Source organism: Gracilinanus agilis, chromosome 1, assembly GCF_016433145.1.
Source record: "Gracilinanus agilis isolate LMUSP501 chromosome 1, AgileGrace, whole genome shotgun sequence".
Lineage (NCBI taxonomy): Eukaryota > Metazoa > Chordata > Mammalia > Didelphimorphia > Didelphidae > Gracilinanus > Gracilinanus agilis.
Genome location: NC_058130.1, coordinates 11,288,752 through 11,313,871, shown reverse-complemented (window position 1 = coordinate 11,313,871; position 25,120 = coordinate 11,288,752). Strand labels below are relative to the sequence as shown.

The window sequence follows — 25,120 nt, the reverse complement described above, 5'->3', positions numbered from 1 at the left end:
GTTTCTTTGTTTCTTTGTTTCTTTGTTTCTTTGTTTCTTTCTTTCTTTCTTTCTTTCTTTCTTTCTTTCTTTCTTTCTTTCTTTCTTTCTTTCTTTTTTTCTTTCTTTCTATCTTTCTCTTCCATCTCAGAATCAAAACTGTGCATTGCTTCTAAGGCAGAAGAGTGATAAGGGTTAGGTAATGGGAGTTAATTGACTTGTCCAGGGTCACACACCTAGGAAGTGTCTGACTCTAGATTTAAACCCAGGACCTCCTGTCTCTAGGCCTGACTCTCAGTCCTGAGCCATCTAGTGCCCCTGAGTGGTTTCTTTCTGATTAGAGCTCAACTGTATAAGGCTGAGTAATGACTTGTCAGGCACGTTATAGTCAGGATTTCTGCTCTGGGACAGGTTGGAAGAGATAGTCTAGGACAGTGATGGACAAACTTTTTAAAGAGGGGCCCAAAGGAAAGGAAATTCTCATTTGTCAGTCTGTTTCTAAGGCAACTATTTCCAAGTTTCATTGTATTGTATCATACTCGTTGTATTTTTCAGATTAGGAATAATGTTAAGCTGCCGGATAGAACATTTCAGGGGGCCGCATCTGGCCCGCTGGCTGTAGTTTACCCATCACTGGTCTAGAAGATTCCTTTCAACACTTAAAAATCTGTGATGCTCTAGACTCAATATGTGGCCCATTTATTTATTGATTCATGGATCAAATTTTGGTGTTTGATGAATAAATGAGTATAACTAGAGCCAGAATGGCTCTATTTGCTAGAGTCTAGTAGACCACACTGAGGGAAGCTCATTTGGATTTGGATGCTGGGATGAGAGCAATGAGTTTATTATCCACAAGCCCCCTCTACCAAAAAAAACAACAATGTAAAGAGCTAGCAAGCAACTGGTCCTGGCGAGGCAATGAACCTGTGCTCCGTAGAGCCTTGGTGCTTCCTCACAAAGGAATCCCTAAAATGACAGGCTCCAGGCGAGAGCTGTGCCACAGACAAAGCTTCAGGATGAGGTGGCTTTGCCTGATGGGACGGAGCTCTCCCCAGTGAAGCTCTCTGGCCCTCAGAAGGTGGGAGCCCATTTTTAAGGGTAGCAGATCCAAAGGGCTCTGGATGGCATCCAAAATAAAGCTTGTCTGTGAAGTCCGTGGGAGGCTGCCACACCAGCCACTGCCATGGACCAAGGCTGGGAAACAGGCAAACTTAATGGGCCCACTGAGCTCTTATTAATGGGGGCCTGATCACTTGAGGGCAGCGAGGGTTGGGAGGTCTCACAGCCCTAATTAAAATAGGTGAAATGGGAATGACAACATTGAAACAGAGCCAGACTGGAGAGGATGCCGAGAGCAGGCTGGGCGTGAATGAAGGGCCAGCCTTGACTTTTTACTCACTTTAATGGGTTGTTGAAAGAGAAAGTTTAAAAACAGAAGGAAACATGTCTACAAGGAAGAATGAATCATGAGACTATTGTCTTTGTCTTTGGTTCTTTCTGCCTCTGACTGTGTCTCTCTCTTTGTTTCTCTCTGTCTCACCGCCTCACCTTTCTTCTCCCCACCAATCCCTGTGTAGCATCATTTATTCGGAGCTGGAAGGGAACTGAGAAGTCATTTAGCTTAACCTCCTCATTTCCCAGAAGATAAAAGTGAGTTCCAGAGAGATTCAGGACTTGCCCAAGGTCACATGTTCATTCTATTCTTGATTCAGAAATGATATCTCCAGACTGACTCTTCAACTATTGATCAGCTTTATGATGGCTCAAGAGGGCAGAATTAGAAACAAAGAGCAGGAACGACAAAGGGGCACATTCAGGCTTCGCATCATGCAGTGCTACTCGAGGACAGCTATCCCCAAACACGTGGACATTTTTCATCTCATAAATGCTCATTAGATTGCCTTCCAGTGGAATACGGATGGATGATCACTTTAGCAATAACGTTATTTATGAGAAGATGACTTTTTGTCCCCAAGCCAGATCACCGCTCTCCATTTTCTAGACCAAAGGTGGTAAGTTTGAAGCCTTTAACACATGACACCCATTCACTGAATTCAACAAAACTCTTATGTTTCACTGAGTTTCCTCTTCTCCAGAAGAAACATCCATCAGAAGATTTTCTCAAAGCATGACTCGAAGCTCCTTCATCTTCCTAGTTATCTTCCTCTGGACGCTTTTCCTTTTATTAATGCTTTATTTCCAATATGGTGCCCTTAGACTAGAAGTGAACGTAATATTCTAGTCCTGATTGGACGAGGGCAGAGGAAAGGAGTCAATGATCACTGATCTAGTGCTGGCAGCTCTGCCCCTTTCCGTACAGCCAAAATCATCCTTAGATATTTTTAAGATGAGCCACCGTCTAACGATTCTCCTTTCATCTCATCCATGTGAAGTCAGTTTTTGCTTTTCTTTTGTCCTTGTTGGACTTCAAGGAGACATAATTGGAATCAAGTTGACTTTGGAGTGAGGAAGGGAAGGTCCAGATAGAATCATAGATTTAGAGCAAGAAGTCATCTCAGAGGTCATCAGATCCTACTCCCTAATTTTATAAATGAGAGCTTGAGACTGAAGATGGTCGAGTGATTTGCACAAGATGACACGGGTAGAAAATGTCAGAGGTAGGATATTAATTCCTGTTAACTGTATAATGTATTTTAGATGTGCCTAGTGTTACATACACAAATGTATATTTATTATATAAGCATATATGTTTACATATATGTGTATAAAACCATATATATATTTTTTTGTTGTTGTTGTTTCATACATCTATTTAGATCCTAACTCTGTCATTCAGTATAATTATGACCTCTCCCAACTTTCTGTCATTTCTGAATCTATCATTCCACCTACATTTTTATTCTAGTTGCTGATGAAAACATTAACTAGATCTGGGTCAGTGAAAGATTCCTGGACGCCATGTTAGAGCTCTCTTTCTAAAAATAACATGGAGGGGGCAGCTGGGTTGCTCAGTGGATGGAGAGTCAGGCCTAGAGACGGGAGGTCCTGGGTTCAAATCTGGCCTCAGACACTTCCCAGCTGTGTGACCCTGGGCAAGTCCCTTGACCCCCATCGCCCACCCTCACCACTCTTCCACCTATGAGTCAATACACAGAAGTTAAGGGTTAAAAAATAAAAAATAAAAATAACATGGAAAATGTAGTTTTGCACTTATTTTTTTTAATGTCTGTACAAGTATAGTATGTGCTGTATTTAGTTGGAAGCTCATGAGGTAGAGAGAAAGATCCAGGGATTTTAGTGGACCAAAGAGTCCTAGGTCAATGGTTCAAGAGAGCATATAAAAAAGCCATTGCCCTATTAGTTTGTTTTAATTAAGAATATTTTTAAAATTTAAATTCTTTTTGAATAATGTTAGAATTTAAAAAATAATTTTCAAAACAAGGGGAAGGAAGAGGAGGGGTACATTTTTTTGATCCCTCCAACTTTTCTTACATACAACTACTCTGTATATACTTTATGGTTATTCTGTACACTCTGACTACATCTCTCTCTTTGTTTCTTTCTGTCTCTCCCCCTCACCTCTCTTCTTCCACCCCCTCCCTCTCTGTATAGTATCATTTATTCGGAGCTGGAAGGGAACTGAGAAGTCATTTAGTTTAACCTCCTCATTTCCCAGAAGATAAAAGTGAGTTTATGGTATTTTCTACCCTCAGGAGAAGTGCTGGACCTGGAGTCATGAAGACCTCTATTCAAATCTCCCTTCAGACACTAGCTGTGTGACCCTAGACAAGCCACTTAGTTTCTCTTTGCCTCAGTTTCCTCATTTGAAAAATCAGCATCATGAGAAATTTTATATAAGTTGCAAATCTTAAAGTGCTACAGAAATCTCAGCTATGTACAGACTTTGAAATGTCCTTGTGGTTCACTTATGACACTCCAATAAGATGTAATTTCTTGAGATCAGGCACTATTTCTCTTCCTGTCTCTGAATCTCTAGTGCACATCACGCTTTCTGGCAAATCGTAGTCACCGAATAAATGTTTGTCGATTCGATCTTTGACGACTAGACTCAGCCCTGATCAAGCTGTAACTTTCTTATTGCATCAGGACTTGCCTACGGCACTACGGGAGGGACGTTGACAAAGTAAAGACTGTCTTGACTACAGTAACCGAGAAAATGAGGAGACTGGAAACGATGCCCTGCCCAGGAGTGGCAGGAGGAGGGAGCATTTTTCCTTAAACCTTTACCTTCTGTCTTATAAAAGATGCAATAGGGGGCAGCTGGGTAGCTCAGCGGATTGAGAACCAGGCCTAGAGACGGGAGGTCCTAGGTTCAAATCCAGCCTCACACACTTCCCAGCTGGGTGACCCTGAGCAAGTCACTTGACTCCCATTGCCCACCCTTATCACTCTTTCACCAAGGAGCCAATACACAGAAGTTAAGGGTTTAAAAAAAATAATAGATACTGTATATATAATAAATAAAATATAATACAATATAATAGATACATTAATTCCAAGGCAGAAGAAGGGAAGGGTTAGTCAGCTGAGAAGACTCTGGGGGATGGATAGGATAATTACCTTCCAGTAGTTATCAGGGTAAAAAAAAATTAGACTTTTCTAAGTGACCCTTGGGCCCAGACTGGAGTTTTGGAGAAGCAAACTTGGGTTCACAATTGGGAAGGATTCCATCAGGATTAAAGTTGTTTAGAAAAGCAACAAACTGCTGCGGAGATTCCAAAACACTCTATGGGTGGGATCAGCACTGGCCACAGATAATGGCACGATCCCCCAATCAATCCCAAAACATTTATCATGCACTTACCACGTGTTACGAACCATGTAGATATTCCTGCTTGGTGGAGCGACTTGACTAAATGATCCTGACAGTCCAACCCCTGTTAAAATTCTCTGATTCTTTTCCCACCACAATAGTAAAGCCCATGAAAGCAGGCGGTTTTCTTCCACTGGTCTCCCCCTTTTCTGAATGGCCCTCACCCTTCTAGGCTTTGGTTTCTCCCACGTGAATTTTTTTTACGTTTTCACTATGTTTTCAATGGATAAAAAAATATTTTCTCTCCCTTCTTCCTCCTCCAATGAAGAAAGCAAAGCAAAGCAAAGCAACTTATCACCGGCCCATTGACAATTTTAACTGTTTGTTGAATGGATCAATAAAGGAAAGACTGAGTTTGACCATCCTCCAACCCCGACAGGATTCATTATTGCTCTATTTTCTCTATTCCCTGGCTTTATGGTCAATATTCAGTCAAAGCAGTTAGACTCAGAGACGATCACATCTCACACTTACTACCCAATGGTAAGGAGGGAAGGAACATGCATTTATAAGGAACCTATGACGTGCCAGACAGTGCTTTAAGCACTTCTGCAGATGTCGTCCCATTCAATCTTTAACAATAGTAAGGACTACTGTGATCCCCATTTCAGAGATGAGGAAACTGAGGCCAACACAGGCTAAATGAATTGTACAAGGTCACACAACTGAGTCTGAGTCTGGATTTGAATTCAGGTCTTACTTCAGACTCTGTGTTCTCTCTTCTGTACCACCTTTATAGGACTATGAAGGAGAAATAAATCCTGTGTGCCTCTGTTTCCTTATCTGTAAAAAGGGATAAGTACAATAGCACTTGAACCACTATATTTTGGGGAGGTTTAAGTGAGATAATATATGTCAAGTTTAAAGCCCTAATACTATGTAAAGTCTAGTAGACTAAAAGCTCATTGAGAACAGGGTCTCCGTTAGGTATTCCTTTGTTGTTGTTGTTTTTTTTTTTTTAAACCCTTAACTTCTGTGCATTGGCTCCTAGGTGGAAGAGTGGTAAGGGTGGGCAATGGGGGTCAAGTGACTTGCCCAAGGTCACACAGCTGGGAAGTTTCTAAGGTTGGATTTGAACCTAGGACCTCCTGTCTCTAGGCTTGGTTCTCAAACCACTGAGCAACCCAGCTGCCCCCAGGTATTCCTTTGCTGATCCAGTTCCCAGGTCAGTGCCAGACACATAGAAGGTAGTTAATAATTAGCTAATGAATTGATTTGAAAGTACTCTATAGATGCCAATTACTATTATTGGCATAATTATTATTAAAACATAATTGTTGACCAATTAAGTACAACGTTCCCTGAGCTGAAAAAGAGGCTTCCAAGGACAGGATGACTGAAAGGGTCGGCATCAAACTGTAGGGCAGCAAAAGGACTGAGGAGAGAAGTGACCTTGTCCTCAGCCGGCTTCTGGTCACCTGTTGGGCTCCCATCCTTTGTGTGCAATGGCCATGTCTAGGAACGGATCTCCCTAATGGCAACACTGCCGCCTGCTGGGCATTGAGAGCATATGGAAACTCTAGGAAGATCAGTCTCCAGTGAGAGCTCCATTATCTCCTGATCTGGAACCTGCCTCTTGGGAAGGGTTCCCATCAGGATTGCCAGGCAGTCTGGACTCCACGCCCCACCCTAGTGAAATGCAAGTTCCTTAAGGGCAGGGATTGTACACTTTGGGCTTCTTATTCAAGTCAATGGCATTTGTTATTCACTTATTTTATGCCTGAAATTGTGCTGGAGATAGGAAAAGAAGAAGAAAAAAAAGCCCTGCTCTCATAGGAACTCCCAATCTAGGTAGGGCAAGTGCCTAACACAGTGCCTGACACATAGTAGGTGCTTAATAATGGTTTTGAATTTGCTAAAATATTTGATAAGTTATAAACTCCCCACATCTTCTAGCCCAAATTGGCTTCCTCTGATTCATCTATCCTTTAAAACATTGATCTCTATTTTATTTTTTTAACCCATACCTTCTGTCACAAAATGGAAACCAAGTAACGATCCCAAGGCAAAAAATCAGTGCGGGAGAGATCAATAAGTTTCCAGGATTTCCCCAGGATCACAAAGCTGGGAGATGTCTAAGGCCATATTTGAATTCAGTTCCTTCTGTTTCCAAGCCTGATACTCTATTCCCCTCGCCACCTCTGTGTCTCTGACTCTAATTTTTACCCCTAATCCCTCCCCCTGCCTATAGAGGACTAATCACCACCCTTTCCCTCTAGGAGAGAAGGAGAATACAAGGAGAAAAGAGACTTACTTCATCATCACAGCTAATGGAGCACCTGCCATCCAGAGAGGCGCACTGGAAAGAAAAGGCACATGAAGAAAGCATGTCACCTGATGTTTCTCCAGCCTGACTTAGTGGTCATTGGATGGGGACTGCCAAAGACCGTGCAGGGAGCATCTCACTCTAGCTAACCGCTGCCTTCTTCCCAAGGTAAGGACTCAAGGCAGATACACCTCTCTGTTCCCTGTAACCAAACGGGATGTGAAGTCTTCAGCCATATTTTGATAGAAATATAAGTTTTGTTTTTGTATCTAAGAGGGAAATTTCCATGGGAGCTACCATTCCCTACTTCCCTCTCACTGACTCCCATTTAATACTTCTCAGTGTTTTTTTCTTTCTTTATTCTTTTTTATTCTTTCCAATTTTTTTATCTTTTATTCTTTCCAAATTCCCCTTCCCCTTGCTCCTGAGATTTTGAGCAAGTTTCAAGGCCTCAGTTTCCTAATCTGCAAAATGAGCTGATTGGACTAGATTACCTCAGAGATGCTCCTATCTCTAGATCTAGAGAATGTTCACAACACTGGCTTACCCTCACTTTTAGAGCCTTGAGATTTCATACTGTCATTCTATTCCCCGAGATAGAAATGCTGCTCATGGAGCCTAGGACTTTCTTTGTGCCTGGAGGCAATGATGATGGCAGCAGCCAGCAGTGCCCATCACTAAATTACACACGTATCTGTGGACACGACATCATGATAGCCACAACTGGAAGCATCATTCTCATTTGTCCAGGGTTTAAAGTTTGCAGAATGCCGTACATATTGTTATTATATCTGCGAGGAAAGTCTAAGGAGACGAGGCGAAAGCTCTATGGGAGATATTCCAGTTCATCGGCCACGGGAGCTGCCCCCAGATAGCGACGTTTAAGGGGTCCTTCCCATTTGGAAGGACATCGTTTTTGTGGCTCTCTGGTCAGTTGCCTCGATATTGTCCAGAATGTAATATTTCATCGTCCAACCGCCCTTTTTTCTCACGTAGTGAACAGAAAGGGAACGGGGTCCTTGGCACGTTGGCTTTTTGCAAACATTCATTTGGAAATCTGGCACTTCTCTAGCTCAGGAGACCCAAATGGGAACACCTGTATAATAACAGAGCTGTTAATGCCTCAATATACTGATTATAACTTACCTGTCTGCTGGCAGTCCAGAACTTCCGCTGGAAAAATTCGAGCTTCATCTGAATACCTACAGCTGGTACAAATTATAAATAAAAGAAGCCATTACAAACCTTTTTACACAATTATCTGAGATTATCATAGACAATTGCCTATCCTAACATCGTAAAATGCTTTGATTCAGGCAACAAGAGAGAAGAGAAATGGGGAAATGATGACTGGTGGTGAGCCTCCAGAGAGAGAAAAGTTGATCGCCTTCGGAGAAGGGAATGGCAACACTGCTGCAATTCCAAGGACAGAAGATGCTGAGAATGGAGTAGACAGAGTCCAAGAGGATTTCCTCAAAGACACATATCTGCTGCCTTACCCAACTCATTGATATTGGAAGGGGAGGCAGGCAGGAGCTATGGAGTGTTCCTATCAAATGAAGCTGATTGAATTTTGAAGTTAAAACCAGTAGCAATATGTGCATTTGTGGTGGGATGCAAGAAGGGGGGCTTCTCCAATCTTTGGGCCACTTGCTTAATACTCAGAGGTAGAGCCATTGAGACTCGGGCTCGTTTTATTGAGATCTCCACCACGTAGCCCAGTGACAAGCACATAGTATGTGTTTAATAAATGCTTAAGGATTGATTGATTGCTTTAATGTAACTGCAGTCAGAACAGAGAGAGCCCCAGAGTAAAAAAACAGAACCCAAGATCCAGTCAATAAGCTTTTATTACAGAACTACTATTCTCCAGTAAATACTTGGGATATAAAAGAAAAAAAATGAAAATGTTTCCACCATGAAAAACATTCCATTCTACTGGGAAGCAAAATGAAAACATGTATAATGTATGGATGCAAGGTAGTTTGGGAAAGGAGGGAAAATCGGTTCTTCTTTTAGCCCAAAGCATGACTTCCTTTTTTCATCATCTTGACCAAGTGGTCCTCCTACTTGAGATTAGAACTCTCTAGTGCTGACGATTTCCATCACTTCCAAGGTGTCCCCTTCTGCTTTGGAGTAATTCTCTTAAGAAGTTTTTTCCTTGCTTTTTCTCCCCCTTTCTACTGGAACTAAATTAAAATTTCACCCCACCCACTACTTCAATTCCTTCAACTCCATGCACACAGAAATCCTGAAAAACAAACACCATTCACAACATACAAATAAACCAAAAATTAGATCATGTTCTCATGTTTCCATTCTTTGGTGGTGTCAATATCTCATCAACACGGGGGCAGCTGGGTGGCTCAGTGGACTGAGAGTCAGGCCTAGAGATGGGAGGTCCCAGGTTCGAATCCGGGCTCAGACACTTTCCAGCTGTGTGACCCTGGGCAAGTCACTTGACCCCCATTGCCTACCCTTACCACTCTTCTAACTAGGAGCCAATACACAGAAGTTAAGGGTTTAAAATAAAAATAAAATCTCATCAACAGAAGAATTCTTTCAACAGAATATCTGGGTGTCTCATCCCATGTTTTTCTACTCTGTGTGAATATTATTTATATTCTGCTATAAGTCTTCAATGAAAAATCTATAGACCTGGGTTCAGGAGGTTTTAATCTCTTTTGATGTCATAGACTCCACGGACCCCTATGATACTATAAGAGGGCTATGGACCCTGTTCTAGAATCATTTTTAAATGCATAAAATACAGCAGATGACAAAGAAGACCAATTATGCTGAAATATAGAAGGATCGTGTAAGTTTATGGACCCTGTGAAATCTATCCAGAATGGGGTCTGTGGACCCTAGGGGAAAGACTCCTGGCCCAAGGCATTTAATATTCCCTGATGCTCAGGGCAGCTTTATTCCTTTACCCCACTCTAACTTTGAAGATTGTCCAGGCCATCTGATCAGACTTTTGGAGGGAGGATAGCTTTGACATGAATTCTTATACACAGATAACTACTGGATACTTACGACAGCCTCCCTGGACCCACTCTGTGCCTTTCCATTGCCCATCGGATGGATGGTCTGACATTTTTAGTGTTTGGTGATTGTGGTGTTCCATATTTTGCAGCCAGAGAGCATCGTGAAATGGTATGGTTTGCCTCTATTGTTATAGCAAACCAAGTCTTCTATGGTGAGTCCTCAAGTTGATTCTTAACCATTCAAAAGAGATTATTCACACTTCCCAGCTGTGTGACCCTGGGCAAGTCACTTGACCCCCATTGCCTACCCTTACCACTCTTCCACCTATAAGTCAATACACAGAAGTTAAGGGTTTAAAATAAAAAAAAAGAGATTATTCCAATAATAATGTTCTGAAAACCAAATGGATAAAGGATTCCTGCCCATACTATGGTACGTAAAGACAGACCATTGAGTTTTCCCATTGGTGCTTGTTTATGAAATAATGTGTGAAAGACACTGAACTGGGTCCAGAATGTAATGGGAGGAAAAAGGCAAGTGGAATTGCATTTGGGAAATGGTATGGCATTTCTTAGGACCCCTTACTATCCATAGCACTAGAGCACAATTTCCACATCAACCGCATTATTAATGCTCATTATGAAAGAGTTAACACTCAAAACATTGATTTTACTTTCCTAAAACAGCAGGTACTCATTTGTTTTCTCATTCTTTAATTCAACACGCATCTACAGAATGCCTCCTGAAGGCTTATGGCTAAATTTTAACCAGAAAATCCCTTGGAGTACCATGTTCTGAAATCCAAAGCGGTTCTTTATCTTTGATCAAACCTCCTCTTACCAAATTACTACATCATGGCACCAAGGAGAATGAAAGGCCCACCAGGCGAGCCAGCCACGAGCTACTTTCAAAGTAATCCCTTGGTCAGTGCCTCATCTAGCTTCTGCCAGGCTTAATTAAAAGACACCTTGTGCACTGCTTCCACTCCTGTTACTCCATGCATTGGAGACAAAAGGTTTGAAGCATTACTTTTTATTTTTTTCTCTTCCCAAATGATGAAATGATTCTAAAGAAAAACTAACTTGCCTTCAGAGGACCAAATAGCACCGCTAATGTTCTCATGATTTCATAATATAGTTATAATGAAAAGGTAGCTACATTCTCATACACATCCTCTCATGTAGCCTGGGAAGAAAAGCATCCCTACATGAAGGCACCTGAAGAATGAATGATGCCAAATTTGCTAAGACTCTATCTTTGTGGGGCATATAGATTGTTCAGTAGATTTAGAGCCAGGCCCAGAGATGGGATGTCCTGAGTTCAAATCTGGCCTCAGATATTTTCTAATGTGTGACCCTGGTCAAGTCACTTAAACCCCATTGCCTAGCCTTTATCACTCTTCTGCCTTGGAACCAACACATAGTATTGATTCAAAAATGGAAGGCCAGGGTTATAAAAACAAATAAAAAAGACTCTATCTTTGCTATGTGGCTCTGGACAAGACAGGAAAATAGGACCATAACTCTAAAGCAAAATTGGACCTCAGAGGTCATCTAATCCAAACACTTCATTTTATAGATGAGGAAACTGAATTCTAGAGTGGATAATTTACCCAAGTTCATTGTGGTGTGCTAGCACTAGGGAAAGATTTTAATCTGGCACCTCGGATGCCAGGACTAATGCTCTTTCCACTTTTTCACATTTTTGAAACTCAGTTTCCTCTTTTGTAAAATGATCCACCTGCCAGAGTTGTCGCTAAGCTCAAATGAAGTGAGGACTAAAAGCCTTATAACTCAAAATAGAGTTGTCATCATCAATATGTAGCTATAATGAAGACATCAGAAATGATTCAGAATTTTTTTGGGAAATCCGAGCTCCATAATACCCAAGGAAAAGTCCGACAGATGTTCCTTCCAGGGGATTTTGCTGGTCCTCCTGTCTCTGAGCTTTCCTGAAGAGATTTCCATCCATGACTCTGTTTGGGGATCTCAGAAGTCTTATATTCATTTACCTAAAAGCTCTCTTCCTCCCCTTTATCCCACCCATCCAGTTCCTGCCCCTGCCCCCACCGAACCTCCCTAATGAAGCTTTTCCCTCTTCCCTGTTTATGCTTCTACATACTTGGAGGCTGTTATCATCTGCCCCGTTGTTCGCCGCTTACCCCAGCTCCACACAGGGCCTTTCATCTTTCTCCATGAGTCAATCCCTCCATGCCATTAATCATTTTTGTTGCTCGTCTCTGATCTCTCTCCAACATGCCTACATCCTTCTAGTCCGGGTGCCCCATAACTACATGCAGCCTTCCAGGTGCTTTTCCCCTCGCTGGTCCATAGTACGAGGCTGTTTCCAAAGCATCAACTTCGCCCACCCCCACCAAATGAAGCCGACTACAGTCATCCCCGTTTTTCCTCTCTGGTCACTCCCGTGCTCTCAGTTCCTCCTCCACCGTCCCCGACTCCAGCACCTACCCTGCTCCCAAAGGCACTTCCTAACTTTTGAGTACTTTCCCCCCAAAGGTCTCGACAACAGAAGCACCCCCAGATGGTGCGGTGAGTTCAGTTCTTACAGCTAACTTAATGGTTATACCAGACTTCTGCATGTTGGTCTTGAAATTATGAAAAGGATCTTCTAGCTCAAAACCCTTCGATGGTTCCCTATTGCTCTAAGGACAAATATAAACCTGTCAAAAGATAATGCATGCAAAGCACTTTGAGAACCCCAAAGCACACTATAAATTCCATTGTTGTTATTGTTCTTATTATATTCTAGAATTCCAAATGACCAAATTCTGGAATGCCAAAACCTGACTCCAGCTGACTTTCCTCACCTTAATTTACATTATTCTCCTGCAGGCAATCGAAGTCAAACTAGACTCCCAGATATTCCCTGACTCTGGCATCCTGTCCCTGTACATTTATAAACTTTCCTTTGGAAAAAATGGCAGAAATGGTAGCCTTTATCATCTCACAATTCTCTTCTTACTAATTCCCTTCCCACAAAACACCCCAGCAATGCCCCACCGTCTCCCCTGCTTTCTCTCTCTCGAGTCCCCAAGATAAAGTATTTCATGTTCTTCCAACATTTTCAAAGTATTTTGTATGGATTTCTCCTTTGCCCTCAATGCCCCTGAGCTAATATCTTATACATTGGCACACGTCGCCCCATTTCCTCCTCCCTAACCAATGGGAGGCCTTTGCCTACTCAATCAATCCAAAATCATTTCAGAAGTGCCTTCTCTGCCTTCGACACTAGGGACACAAATATAAAGAATGGAATAATTCATATTTGCAGGAGTTTCAATCTTAAAGAGAAGGCAACATGTACCTACGAGAATGAATACAGGATAGTAATAAACTTAATCGATATTTAAGCATTCAAGTAACTGAGATTGGAAGGGAGGGCATTTACAGTTGGGTGGATCGATGAAGGCTCCATGAAGCCAAGATGGCACTTGGGCTTCACCTCTAAGGACGAGAAAGACTTGATGAGGCAGAGTAAGCCAGTAATGCGGTCCCAGCAGGAATGATGGCCAACAGAAGGGCCTCGAGATGGAATATTGAGCAGCTCGTGTGAAAAACAGAGATAAGGCCTGTTTGGCTGCCTGGTATAGTACAGGATGTTGAACGTTGTCCAATCCATCTGAAAAGAGAGGTTGGTGACAGGGTGTGCAGAATTTTCAAAAGCTCAGTAAAGAAGTTTGTATTTAGTTCTAGAGATCATTGGGAGAAGCTGGAGTTAACTGAGGAGGGGAATGATGTGATCTTAGAGAAATATCGCTTTGGCACTGTATGTACAGTGGATTGAAGTAGGGAGAGCCTTGGGGTAGGCTGGACAAATTGGAGGCTACTACAAGAGTCCAGACAAGAGAAGATTAGGGCCTGATCCAAGGGAGCAGCTACATGAGCAGAGAGCAGAGGCTGGATGTGAGAAATGACACGGAGCTATAAATGGTAACATTTGGTGGGTGATTGCAGGAGGCAGGGTAGGAGGAAAGTGAGGAACTGATAATGCTGAGGTGTGGGATCTGAGAGACTGAAAGCCTAGTGGTACCTTCCCCAGAAATGGGAAAATTTGGAAAAGGGGAACGTTTGAGGTGAAAGATAATGAATTCAGCCTCTCTTGTTTGACTCTTCCCAATACTCACCCAACCCATCCCTGTTCAATCCAGGAGACCACAGTCAGGAACTAACACCAAAATTCACTCCTGCCTTTTAGAATGACCCCCCTCAGACACGCTCTGGCTCTCTAATTCTAGACCAGTCACTTCCCTTCTCCAGAAACTCTTCAATGCTAGAAGTTGAAGAAAAGGTGATAACCTGCATTGATTGAGTAAGCTCTTCCCAGAGAACCACCTACAGCAGTGAAGTCATGTCTAATAAAAACATGTGCAATAGTGAAAAATGAGAATATGAAATGGACTCCAACAGGAACTCTTTTTGACCTTCAACTGCTTCTACATGATGATTCCATAAGAATCATTCATTGAGGTGCTTCTGCAGAGTAATACCCAATAGTCTAAGTGGCCTCTCAGGAACACAAAAACAATTCTGGTTCAGCAGGAGTATCCCCATCATTTACCAAATAATAATCAAAATGATTTACCTCTAGATGGAGACTAAGAAACAGCTAAGATCCAAGAGCTGGATCAAGAGGCCCTACGTAGACAAAATGCACATGAAGTCAGCTGAGAAAGAAGCATCAAACACGTGGCTAATGAATAAAGATTTGCTTATGGAAAATGAAGTCGTTATGCTAGCATTGCAGGAGCAGATCATTTCTACCAGAGATTACAGAGAACTTATCTCTGAGGAGCCTGGGCTTGAGGATTCAGGAAGATTTTACGTGGAAATGATAGACTGCGATGATTTAGACCTCATCGAATATCTAGGAAGACGTGGCCTCCTGGTTAGAGCCCTTCATCAGAAACTCAGTATCTTTAAGTTACGACAAATCTCCAGATAACGAGGACCTACTTTAAAATAAACTTGAGAACCTAAGCAATAAACAACTGGGAATGGATCATAATCATAGGCAGAACTGTTCTTCCCAATCACCCAGACATAATTCATATATATATATATATATATATATATATATATATATATATACACACACACACACACACACATATACACATATATATTGTGAGGCTTCAGTATGGTGGAATGGTAGAATCTATTTATAATCATATATACTGAAGCTTCACAACCTCCAAGCTACATGAAATGAAAAGCTTTCAGAATATAAAGGTCAAACAGAAGAAATGGAAACCCTGTGGAAAAATAATTATCCCCCAATCCTATCCGCTACCAGAGTTTTCTCAATGATGCTTTCAAGGAGCCTATGAAGAAGAGTGAACTCATATTTTAATTTGTTTATTCCATGATAAAAAACCCAATAACTTTATCCTTCCACACAAGAGTCCAGAGAACTTTAAATATGTAACTTATAGGAAGGTAGATGCCCATTTGACAAGCANTATATACACACACACACACACACACACATATACACATATATATTGTGAGGCTTCAGTATGGTGGAATGGTAGAATCTATTTATAATCATATATACTGAAGCTTCACAACCTCCAAGCTACATGAAATGAAAAGCTTTCAGAATATAAAGGTCAAACAGAAGAAATGGAAACCCTGTGGAAAAATAATTATCCCCCAATCCTATCCGCTACCAGAGTTTTCTCAATGATGCTTTCAAGGAGCCTATGAAGAAGAGTGAACTCATATTTTAATTTGTTTATTCCATGATAAAAAACCCAATAACTTTATCCTTCCACACAAGAGTCCAGAGAACTTTAAATATGTAACTTATAGGAAGGTAGATGCCCATTTGACAAGCAGTCTCCTATTTGACTAAAGAAATGACTGAGAACCAGAAGATGGAAAGAACTTGCTCAACATCCCACAGCTAGACTGAGAGGCAACATGCCAGAGTGGATTCCATTTTGGACTTAAAGTCAAGAAGACCTGGGTTCAAATCTCACCTCTAGCACTTATGAGGAATGGGACTATGGGTGTATCATTTAATATCTTCAAGCCCCAGTTTGGTTGTCTATAAAATAGACACAACACTAGCTGTAGTAGCTACCTCTCAGGGTTGTTGTGAGGCTCCAAGAAAAAAAAATTCATAAACTTGAAAGGTAATATGTATGTTGTAGTTGCCGTAACAGCTTATATGTGACAGAGACAGGCATGAATGCAAGTCTTCTGACTCTCAAAGCACTAGATAACGCAAAGTCCATTATCCAGACACGATAGACCTAACCACTACTCTTTGGGGACATGACTGGGTCATGGCAAACATTTTTGTCAGCTCGAATCCTCTGGAAACAAAAGCAACCCAAAGAACACCTGAATTCCACATCTCTCTTCTGGATTGCTAGCCCAGCCCGAGCCCCCAGTGCAGTGCCCCCAGCAGGCCACAGGCACAGTACAAGTCTGCCGTATTTTGGTACCAGAGGATGAGATTTAAAAATAAACAAACAGACATGTATTTTAGGTAAAAGCCATGCATTCCATGAATGGAGACCACCAATCCCTTTGAGAATGGAGATGTCTGCAAGTCAATGATTGTCCCAAAGTTTCTAGAAACTCAACTTTGATGAAGAGATGTTAGGCAAATGTCCGGCGAATGGGGCTGCGTTTTTTTTACGTGTCAAACCCTCTGTAGAACTGGGCCAGCTACCAGGAGATGGCGGGAGCGAGTCTGATTGCAGCTCGCAGGCTTTAAATCTGATCATCTCTGCCAATGCATGAGGGTTTGGCTTTGCAAAGGGAAGTAGATCATTAGCTTGAGAAGCACACAGAGACCGAAGGCCGTATGGGCAACGTGGCTACCACCACTAAGACGTATTTATTTTGCTTTATAGAATTTGAGAATACAAATTACATTTCCAGTGTCATTATATTCAAATGCATTCAAGATGCAATCATGCATGCATTTCATATCACGTTAATGGACATGCATCCTGATGTAATAGGAGACTCACAACATAACAATGTTACATGTAAAATTAGAAATCAAATGCCATTTTCATATTGTATTCATTTGGAAATAATTTTTTGTGGGTTATGGCTCGACTTGCAGCCTAGCCTAGGAGCCCAGATCCAGTTTGTAAGGAGTGTACAACACGCATCGCACGCACATGCAGATACATACATGTATGCATGAGTGACTGATCTACGAGGCTGAGGACTCCATCAGTCCAGTGAAATAAGTGTTAGAACTGGAGCGGAGGACTTCGGTTTGAATCTCCAGTCGGCCATTTGCTCATTGACCCGGATAATCATCACCTCTCTGATCCTTGGTTTCTTCATCTTTAAAATGAAGGGATTAACTGAAACCTGCAGATCTCAGAATGTGCCTTGACCCTGAGCTCAAAACTATTTCCGTAATAATACTATGATCTTTTCATGTTTAACTTATGACAGATCAATAGACAAAACCCACCTAAACAAAAGCTCTTTGAAGTCCCCCATCGTTTTTAAGAGCACAAAGGGACTTCCTGAGACCAAGAACTGGACTAGCGCCTAGGAGCCCCTTTTCTAGATAGAGATTTAGACATGAAAGGAATTTCTGGAGCCATCATGAAGAAAACTGTCCAGAAAGAGCAGGACCTGCCATAGGTGACACAGGCTAGAAATAGCAAAGCTGGGATTTGAAACCAGGTCCTTGGACTCCAAAACTTTAGAACCAACACACAGATGGATTCCAAGATGGAAGGGAAGGGTGTAAAAAAAAGACGTATCTGACTTTTGGCAAGTCATTCATACTCTCTTTGTCCCGGTTTAGTCATCTGTAAAGGGACTATAATAGAACTTGCACTATAAGGTTTCTAAAATTGTTTTTGGTCTGAATCTATGAATTTTGGTCTAAGGGTTCCTGGTATGGAAATATCTACTACCAGTGCAGACATACTACTCCCCTGGGACCAGTTCGGTATGTAACAAGATCATACTTTTCTCATAGCCCTCAAGGGCTTAGACTGGCATGCCTCGTACTCTCCATTAGTGCTGTTCTTCAGCTCCCTGGATAGACACACACACACACACACACACACACACACACACACACACACACACACACAGTCAGAGACAGACAGACAGAAGACAGACAGACAGACACACACACCTTTTTTTACATGACTGCCTCGGAGAAAGTAGAGGAGTGACAGCCTACATACCAACCCTTTGGATCTAGTAGAACAGGGAAGCCATCATTCATCTCCTCAGTTTACACGATCCAATTTCTCTTACATTCAACCATTGGCTCTTGTGAGAAGGCTGGTCTGGAAAGGATGGATGGAGTCTGGCTGGGGAATGGAGTGAGTCTCCCTGGACCACATGAGGCTCAAATCAATAACCTTTTTCCCATGACCACCATTCCAATGTGGCAAAGGAGGGAGATCTTTTTTTTTTAACTTTGCAAATCCTCAAACCCACAAGTGATTTCAAGAGTTTATTCTTCCCTCCTTCCCGCCTCCATCATTCATTAGGAGCCAAACAAAGAAAAGCAGCATCCTTTGCTACAGGCCATTCTCCTATCACTCAATCATAGTTGCTGAGGCAAGCAGCTATTTGGAATGGCTTAGCACCCTGTTAATAGCTAACACTCTGCCCCCAAACTCCTTTTGCCAACACACAATGAAAAACAGTTTCCGTGGTCCTCAATGTCCAATTCACTTTCTTCACCGTGACGAGCTTGGACTCCAAGAGGAGAGACTGATAACACCAAGGATTATAATAAAACGGGGCACATTTGGAAACCAAGTAGCCTGAATGAAGGGTCAAATAGAACAGCAGATGGCCAAGTAACATTTGTTTAAATGTTTGCTTCTTGTTTGTTTGCTGAAGGCTTTAATTGGATTGGAAAAAACCATGTGTCCAAATGTCACTTCATCGAGATGTTTGACATCCAAAGCCGGACTTTAAAACTAAGTCGGTTGTTGGGCCGTGTCGAGAAAAAGAAGGAACTCGAACCTTCTTTAAGACAAACAGGGAACAGATCCCAGAGAGCCACTAATGTCCAGTATAAATGGCTTACCATGTGAGGAACAATTTAAAGCCGTAATGTGACTTATGATATAACTCATCTGTTAAACATTTCATCTGAAGACTTTAATGAATTGCACGATGGAATGTTGGACCAAAAAGACAATTGAAATCCTGGGACTAATTTCGGCAAAACTTAGAACATAGTATCCCCATGAAGATGAGAGAAACAAGGCAGCTGTCTTTCTGTTTCCTTCGGTGTCAGGCTGGCAAACTGTAATGCTTTCTTCAAAGATTATAAGAGAGGAAGAAAGATCAGAAACAAGCCTTTTGGAAAAAAAAATCGTCAGATCAAAGTGCCATTTGGTTATTTTAATCTTGGTAAAGCCGGGACATTAATCTCCCAGGTACAATATTATTTCAGCAATAAAAAATGTAACGGCAGCACAAATGTAGTTCATATTTTCACTTATGTGGGGTGAGGAAATGCAGTGATAAGTGGGGGGGGCGTTTAAATATAACCCCAAACAGATTACATATTTCACTTCTGAAGTATTCCCTGAGGTACCATGGGGGTAATCTTTCTTTTACATGCTTTTCAATAACAAAGAGTTCCGTGATATATTTCAGTGGTGAAAGATGAGGAGAGAAAACATAGCTCCCATTATCACTTGATGGCAATGCAAGAGCAGAAACGTTTCTTTGAAGCATCATGGATCTATTTTAATCAGTGACCATGCTGGCTACTGATGGGTGACATGGGGGACCCAACTTGGTGCCTGCTTGGCTCACTTCTGTCTGCCCTGTCCATTCCAGAGCGGTCACCTATAGGTGAGGCACATCATAAATGACATTTGCAGCTGCCTCCCACATTTAGCATTTGCACAATTGGACAGAATCTCAATGCTCAGAAGAAGTGGAGGAACTAGGGAATGGAATACGAATTTTCTGCCCACCCTTTCTCTCCCCTCCCCAAGCCCTGAGGAAACTCTAAAGCATTTCTCCAGACCTCATCTCAAAAAAAAAAAAAAAAAAAAAAAAAAAAAAAAAAAGGATATTCCCTGAGCTTTTCAAGGTCACTGGAAGTAGGCTAGGGCATTTCTTGGTCAGACCATTTCACACTAACAGAACTGTTCTAATCATATGCTACAAAAAGGGATTTAATATCAATACACTCTTAGAGTCATTTCCAAGCCCTTCAACTTGACAGAATGTAAAAAAAGAATGATTCAACTTCAAGTGATTTTTTTTTAATTTTGTTTTTCTATTTTGACCCAAGTTGTATGCCATAGCTATCCATTAAGAAGGTTATAAGTTTCCAAATTATAGCTCCCTTGTTAATCATTTCTTTTAGGACTTCTCTAAGTAACAGTTACCAAAGAAACCAGAGAGAAATCTTGGAGAAAAAAAAAATCCCAAATATGTTAGTGTTTGTAATAGAATGGTCCCTTTATATCCCTAGTGCCATAACTTCTCCTTGACTATTTAATTATAGACAGCTCCCAAGTATCCATGCCTGACTGGCTAATTCACAAACTACATGACTCTGGTCAGATTTTTCATTGCAGCATGCTTTGCCCCTGCCACCCAAGATGTGTATAAGTCTCTCGTCTCCACTGTCATTTTTTGTTCTCAAGAAACGCAAGTTCCTTCTAATAATTATCTCGGGCATACTGTTCAAGTCAATCTGAAAAGTTTTCATTATGCATTTACTATGTGTCAGGTGCTGATGATACAAGGACCAGAATTTAAAAAAACAAAAACAAAAACAAAAACAAAACACAAAAAACAAAAAACAAATTCCTTGTTCTCCAAGACTTTGCCTTCTACAGACAAAAGGTCCAAGAGGAAGACATCAAAAGAACCCATAGCTCTTTTCTGTCCCTGATCTGGCCATGATCAAGTTCTTTCTGGATGTGAAGAACTTGATCATGGCCAGAAATATTAAGAGGAATTGATGGAGAAAGTGAGGCAAGATCAGGTCCCTGTTTTTCAATAGGACAACACCATCTGATGGGGACCAGGAATATCTAGAACCCTTCAAACAATCTGTGGGGCCTCAGCTAGATTTATTTTTTTAGTCCTCGTTTACATCAATCAGGATCACAGACACCCAGGCGGTTTCCAATCAGAGTGAGGTATTTCTTAGTCCAGGTTCCTTTAGTTTATGTGGACAACCGTCCTAGCATATTCCAAAAACAAGATGCATATTGGGCTGTCAATTAACTGGATTGTCTGCCAACCAAGATCCAATAAGTTGGGAAAAGACCGAGTTGCCCCATCTCTTTGGGACACTTTGTCAAAGTCTCAAAGGCCCGTGGAATTAGAAGTTAAACCCAACTGTGAAAATGAGTACAAGCTCACTATTTTGTCATGGAGGCCATGGGGAAATGTAGCCAAAAGAAAGCATTAGTTTATCCTCTGTTTGATAAAGGACTTCAATCTGGTGGGTCTCCATCATTTGTTTAACACTTCCCTGAGAAGATGAGGAAGGAAATGGCTGCCTTCCCTCTTGCATATATCCATTTCCTCTTGTTGTCTTGGCAACCTGGCTGTTGCCTACTAAAAGAAAGGCAGGGCAGGGGCATTTCTGTCTCATGGCCCTCACTAGGGTTACTTCAGGAGATGTTATCCCATCTCCTTTGGTTAGGCTTTCCTTTCTAAGAACAATAATGCTGGAGTTGGTATGGATGGAATGAATACATTTTATTGTCAAGTTATACTCAAGATAATTAGAAATGGAGTTAGAAAATATCTTACTGATCTTGACCAGGTCAGGTGATTAGGCATCCTAAGGTACTAACCAAACCTGGCAAATATAGTTTACAGGCTGATCCTTTGGATCCTGAAACATTATAAGAATGGCAGTGGGATGTTAGGTATGGAGGACACATTCCATCAAATTTCCCTGAAAGAGGTAGCAGATGGAGTTTGGAAACTCTAGGCCATTGAGTTGGACTTAGATTCCTATTAAAATTCTAAAATCTTATTCGAAGGGATTGTTTAATGAACATTGAGGGGTGGGGAGGAATGATTATAAAGAACGAGCATCAAGGATACATTATGCCACATTAAATTAATTTCTTTTTTAACAGGGTTACTAAACAAATAAATATGGAGAATGCTGTAATCTATATTTTAGGGGAGCATTTGACATGGTATCGAATGCTACTGTGTTAGGAAAGATGGACTCATATTGACCAGAGTATAATAAAGACAAAATATGCAGGTATATTTGGTCCAAGTTGTACACCTGGACTTAGAGGAGTCATAAATAAGTTGATCTTAACTTAGGAGGAGGTATACAGTAAAGTTCCCAATGGATCTATTATGTTTTTAATATTTTTATTGATGGATTGCTGAAAGTCATGGTTATCAAATTTGGAGATGACAAAACCGACAAGAGATAATTTATGCATTGATTAATAGGAATATAGAACACCAGCCAAATCTAGTAAGAAGAAAGCTATTAGAATTAATTATAGCCTTCCACAGAGGCTCCAAAAATCAATTTCACAAGTACACAAAGAAAATTTTCTGGCTAGATAGAAGTATAACTATAAAGATTTTTGTCATTGTTGTTGTTCATTTGTTTATTTTTAAACCCTCACCTTCCATCTTAGAATCAATACTATATATTGGTTCTAAGACAGAAGAGCAGTAAGGGCTAGGCAATGGGGGTTAAGTGACTTGCCCAGGGTCACACAGCTGGGAAGTGTCTGAGGCCAGATTTGAACCCAGGACCTCCCACTTCTAGGTCTTGCTCTCAATCCCCTGAGCCACCCAGGTGCCCACCTGAAAAGATAATAGAGTCCAGCAAGTTCAAAGGGAGTCAACAGAAGAATATGGCAGTCCCAGAACAGATCTGGTTTTAAGTTATACCAAGAGAGGTACCATGTTCAGGACTAAGAAGGTGATAGTCTCATTTTGTTCTGTCCTTATTGAAGTGCACAGTGTTAGGTTGTGTTCAGTTCTAGGTGAAAGAAATTTGGAAGGATATTGAGAAGCTTGGAAATGAGCAGAGAATGACTATGGTGATGGGCCTTGAGATCAATGATATAAGGACAAGTTGAAGAAAATGAGGGCATTTAGTCTGGCATACATAAGAGGGAGACTTGTTCTCCAGAAATTAAAAATCAATCTTATAGAAATAAATCAACCAATGAGGCTTTACTTTATTAAGCATATATTATATTCTGGGTTCTGTGCCAGGTGCTGGGAATAGACGTTCAAAGAATGAAACAATACCTACTTGCAAGGAACTGTCATTCAAATGAGTAGTCAGCAACTAAGGGCATATAGAAAGAGAAATTTCCCAAATTTAAAGTAAATAAAAAGAAACACACATATGCATGCATGAGTCAATACATTATGTATGTTTTGATTCAAGACAAGTTAATTTAGAGGAAAAAGTATAGTAGGTGTTGTGGGGATCAGGAAAGGCCTCATGTGAAAGACAGTACCTGACCTGTAAGGGTTAAAAATTAAGGTTGGACTAATTACATAAGAGTGTGGTCACTGAAATTAATATATCTCAAGTCAAAATGACTTTATAGCAGTATTTATTTTTAAAATAGAGGGAAAGAATGAAAGTAGAGAAATGAGAAAGAGGGTAGAGAAGGTAACTATCCTATCTCACTAGATAATTACTCTGGCCCGGTTCGAACCAGGAAGAGCTCATTAACTCTCCACCAGAGGAACATGGGTCAGAGGCACCAGAGCTGATTAAAGCAAGGGTTCCAGCCAAAAGGCTTCCTCCAAGGCAGGGGGCCTCTCTGGAAGCCAGGAGAGGAGTCAGCCCTTTCCACTCACCCACGTGGTAGTCCAAAGAGAAGATCCAAGATCTGACTTACCAGAAGCAGTCTGAGGTCCCATGCCAGAACTCCTCCAAAGCCGAGTTCAAAGGAGAAAGAGGTGGTCACAGGAAATTACAGCTACTTTTAAAGACCCTTCTTTGCATCACTTCCTGTGCCTTCCTTCCACTTTACATGGACCAATCACAGTTTGAGAATTTTCTCAGGACGGGCAGTCATTTCTGAGTTGTCACCCAATTTAGCACATGGGTTGCAGACCTCTCCTCACTTAAGGAAATGTGGGGGTGTATACACTTCCAGTGATTAAATCTAAAAGTGGGCAGGGGAGAGTCAATACTATCTTCACAGACCTGAATCTTGAAGGAAGAAAGATGCTATGAAGTGAAGATGAGGAGGGAGAGTATTCCCCTGGGGGGCCAGTGCAAAGATAGAGTCTAACTATGAAGTGTCGTATGTGAGAAATAGAGAAAAGGGGATTAGAATAGATTGGTCCCAGAGGATGGAACTAGTTGCATAGAAGCAGATTTAGTCTTTGTTTAAAGAAAACTTACTAACAATTTTTAGCATTCACCAAGAGCAGAATCGAATGTTATAGAAAGGGATAGGGGCTTGTTCAAGCAAAGGTCTAAGGATCAAACTCATCAGGGATGTCATAGAAAGGACTTCTCTTTAAGGACAAATGGCATCAGATATCCTTAAAGGTTTTCCTCAATTCAGAGATGTCATGATTATTTGATGGTTTTAAGGGGTCCTGGCCCAATCTTCTTTCAGCATTATTGGCCTCCTCTTGAAAGATCAACTCATAGTTTAAAGACTACTGGAACTGGACTCAGAAATGCTGACTCTGTATCTTGCCTCTATAGTGACCATCTGTATGACCTTTTTCAAATTGTTTAAAGTCTGGGCTTTGGTTTCTTTCTTTCCTTCCTTATTGATGTCAACTTCTGAATGTTGATCATTTTTCAAGTTTTCTCCATGACATCTGCCCAGTTTAGGACTTCTTTTCCAATTCTTCCCCTACCATCATCCTTGGGCATTTCAGTAACTCTGAGAATAATGCCTTCATGAAGTCAAGCACCCAATTCCTCACCTTACTCAAATTCATCATCACCACTAAGCACTCTAAACACACATTGGCATGGCCATTCCTTACATAATCCAATACTTACAATTATATCATGTCCACCAATGGATTTTCATTTTTAACTACCCATTAAATCCTTAAAATCTGCCCCCCATCATTCCACAAAAAAGTGCCTGTTGA

At 41.2% G+C, this 25,120-nt stretch overlaps 1 protein-coding gene across 1 annotated transcript in view; it reads right to left on the bottom strand.

Annotated features, from left to right (window-relative positions):
* Positions 1 to 25,120, bottom strand: part of CACNA2D3 (calcium voltage-gated channel auxiliary subunit alpha2delta 3) — an 858,102-nt gene that overhangs the window by 80,899 nt on the left and 752,083 nt on the right. Inside the window, exons 30-32 of the mRNA XM_044675448.1 lie at positions 8,190 to 8,251; positions 7,032 to 7,076; positions 5,691 to 5,695 (exon numbers count right to left, since the gene is read on the bottom strand). Coding sequence (XP_044531383.1) covers positions 5,691 to 5,695; positions 7,032 to 7,076; positions 8,190 to 8,251 — 112 coding nt within the window. The remainder of the gene's footprint in view (positions 1 to 5,690; positions 5,696 to 7,031; positions 7,077 to 8,189; positions 8,252 to 25,120) is intronic.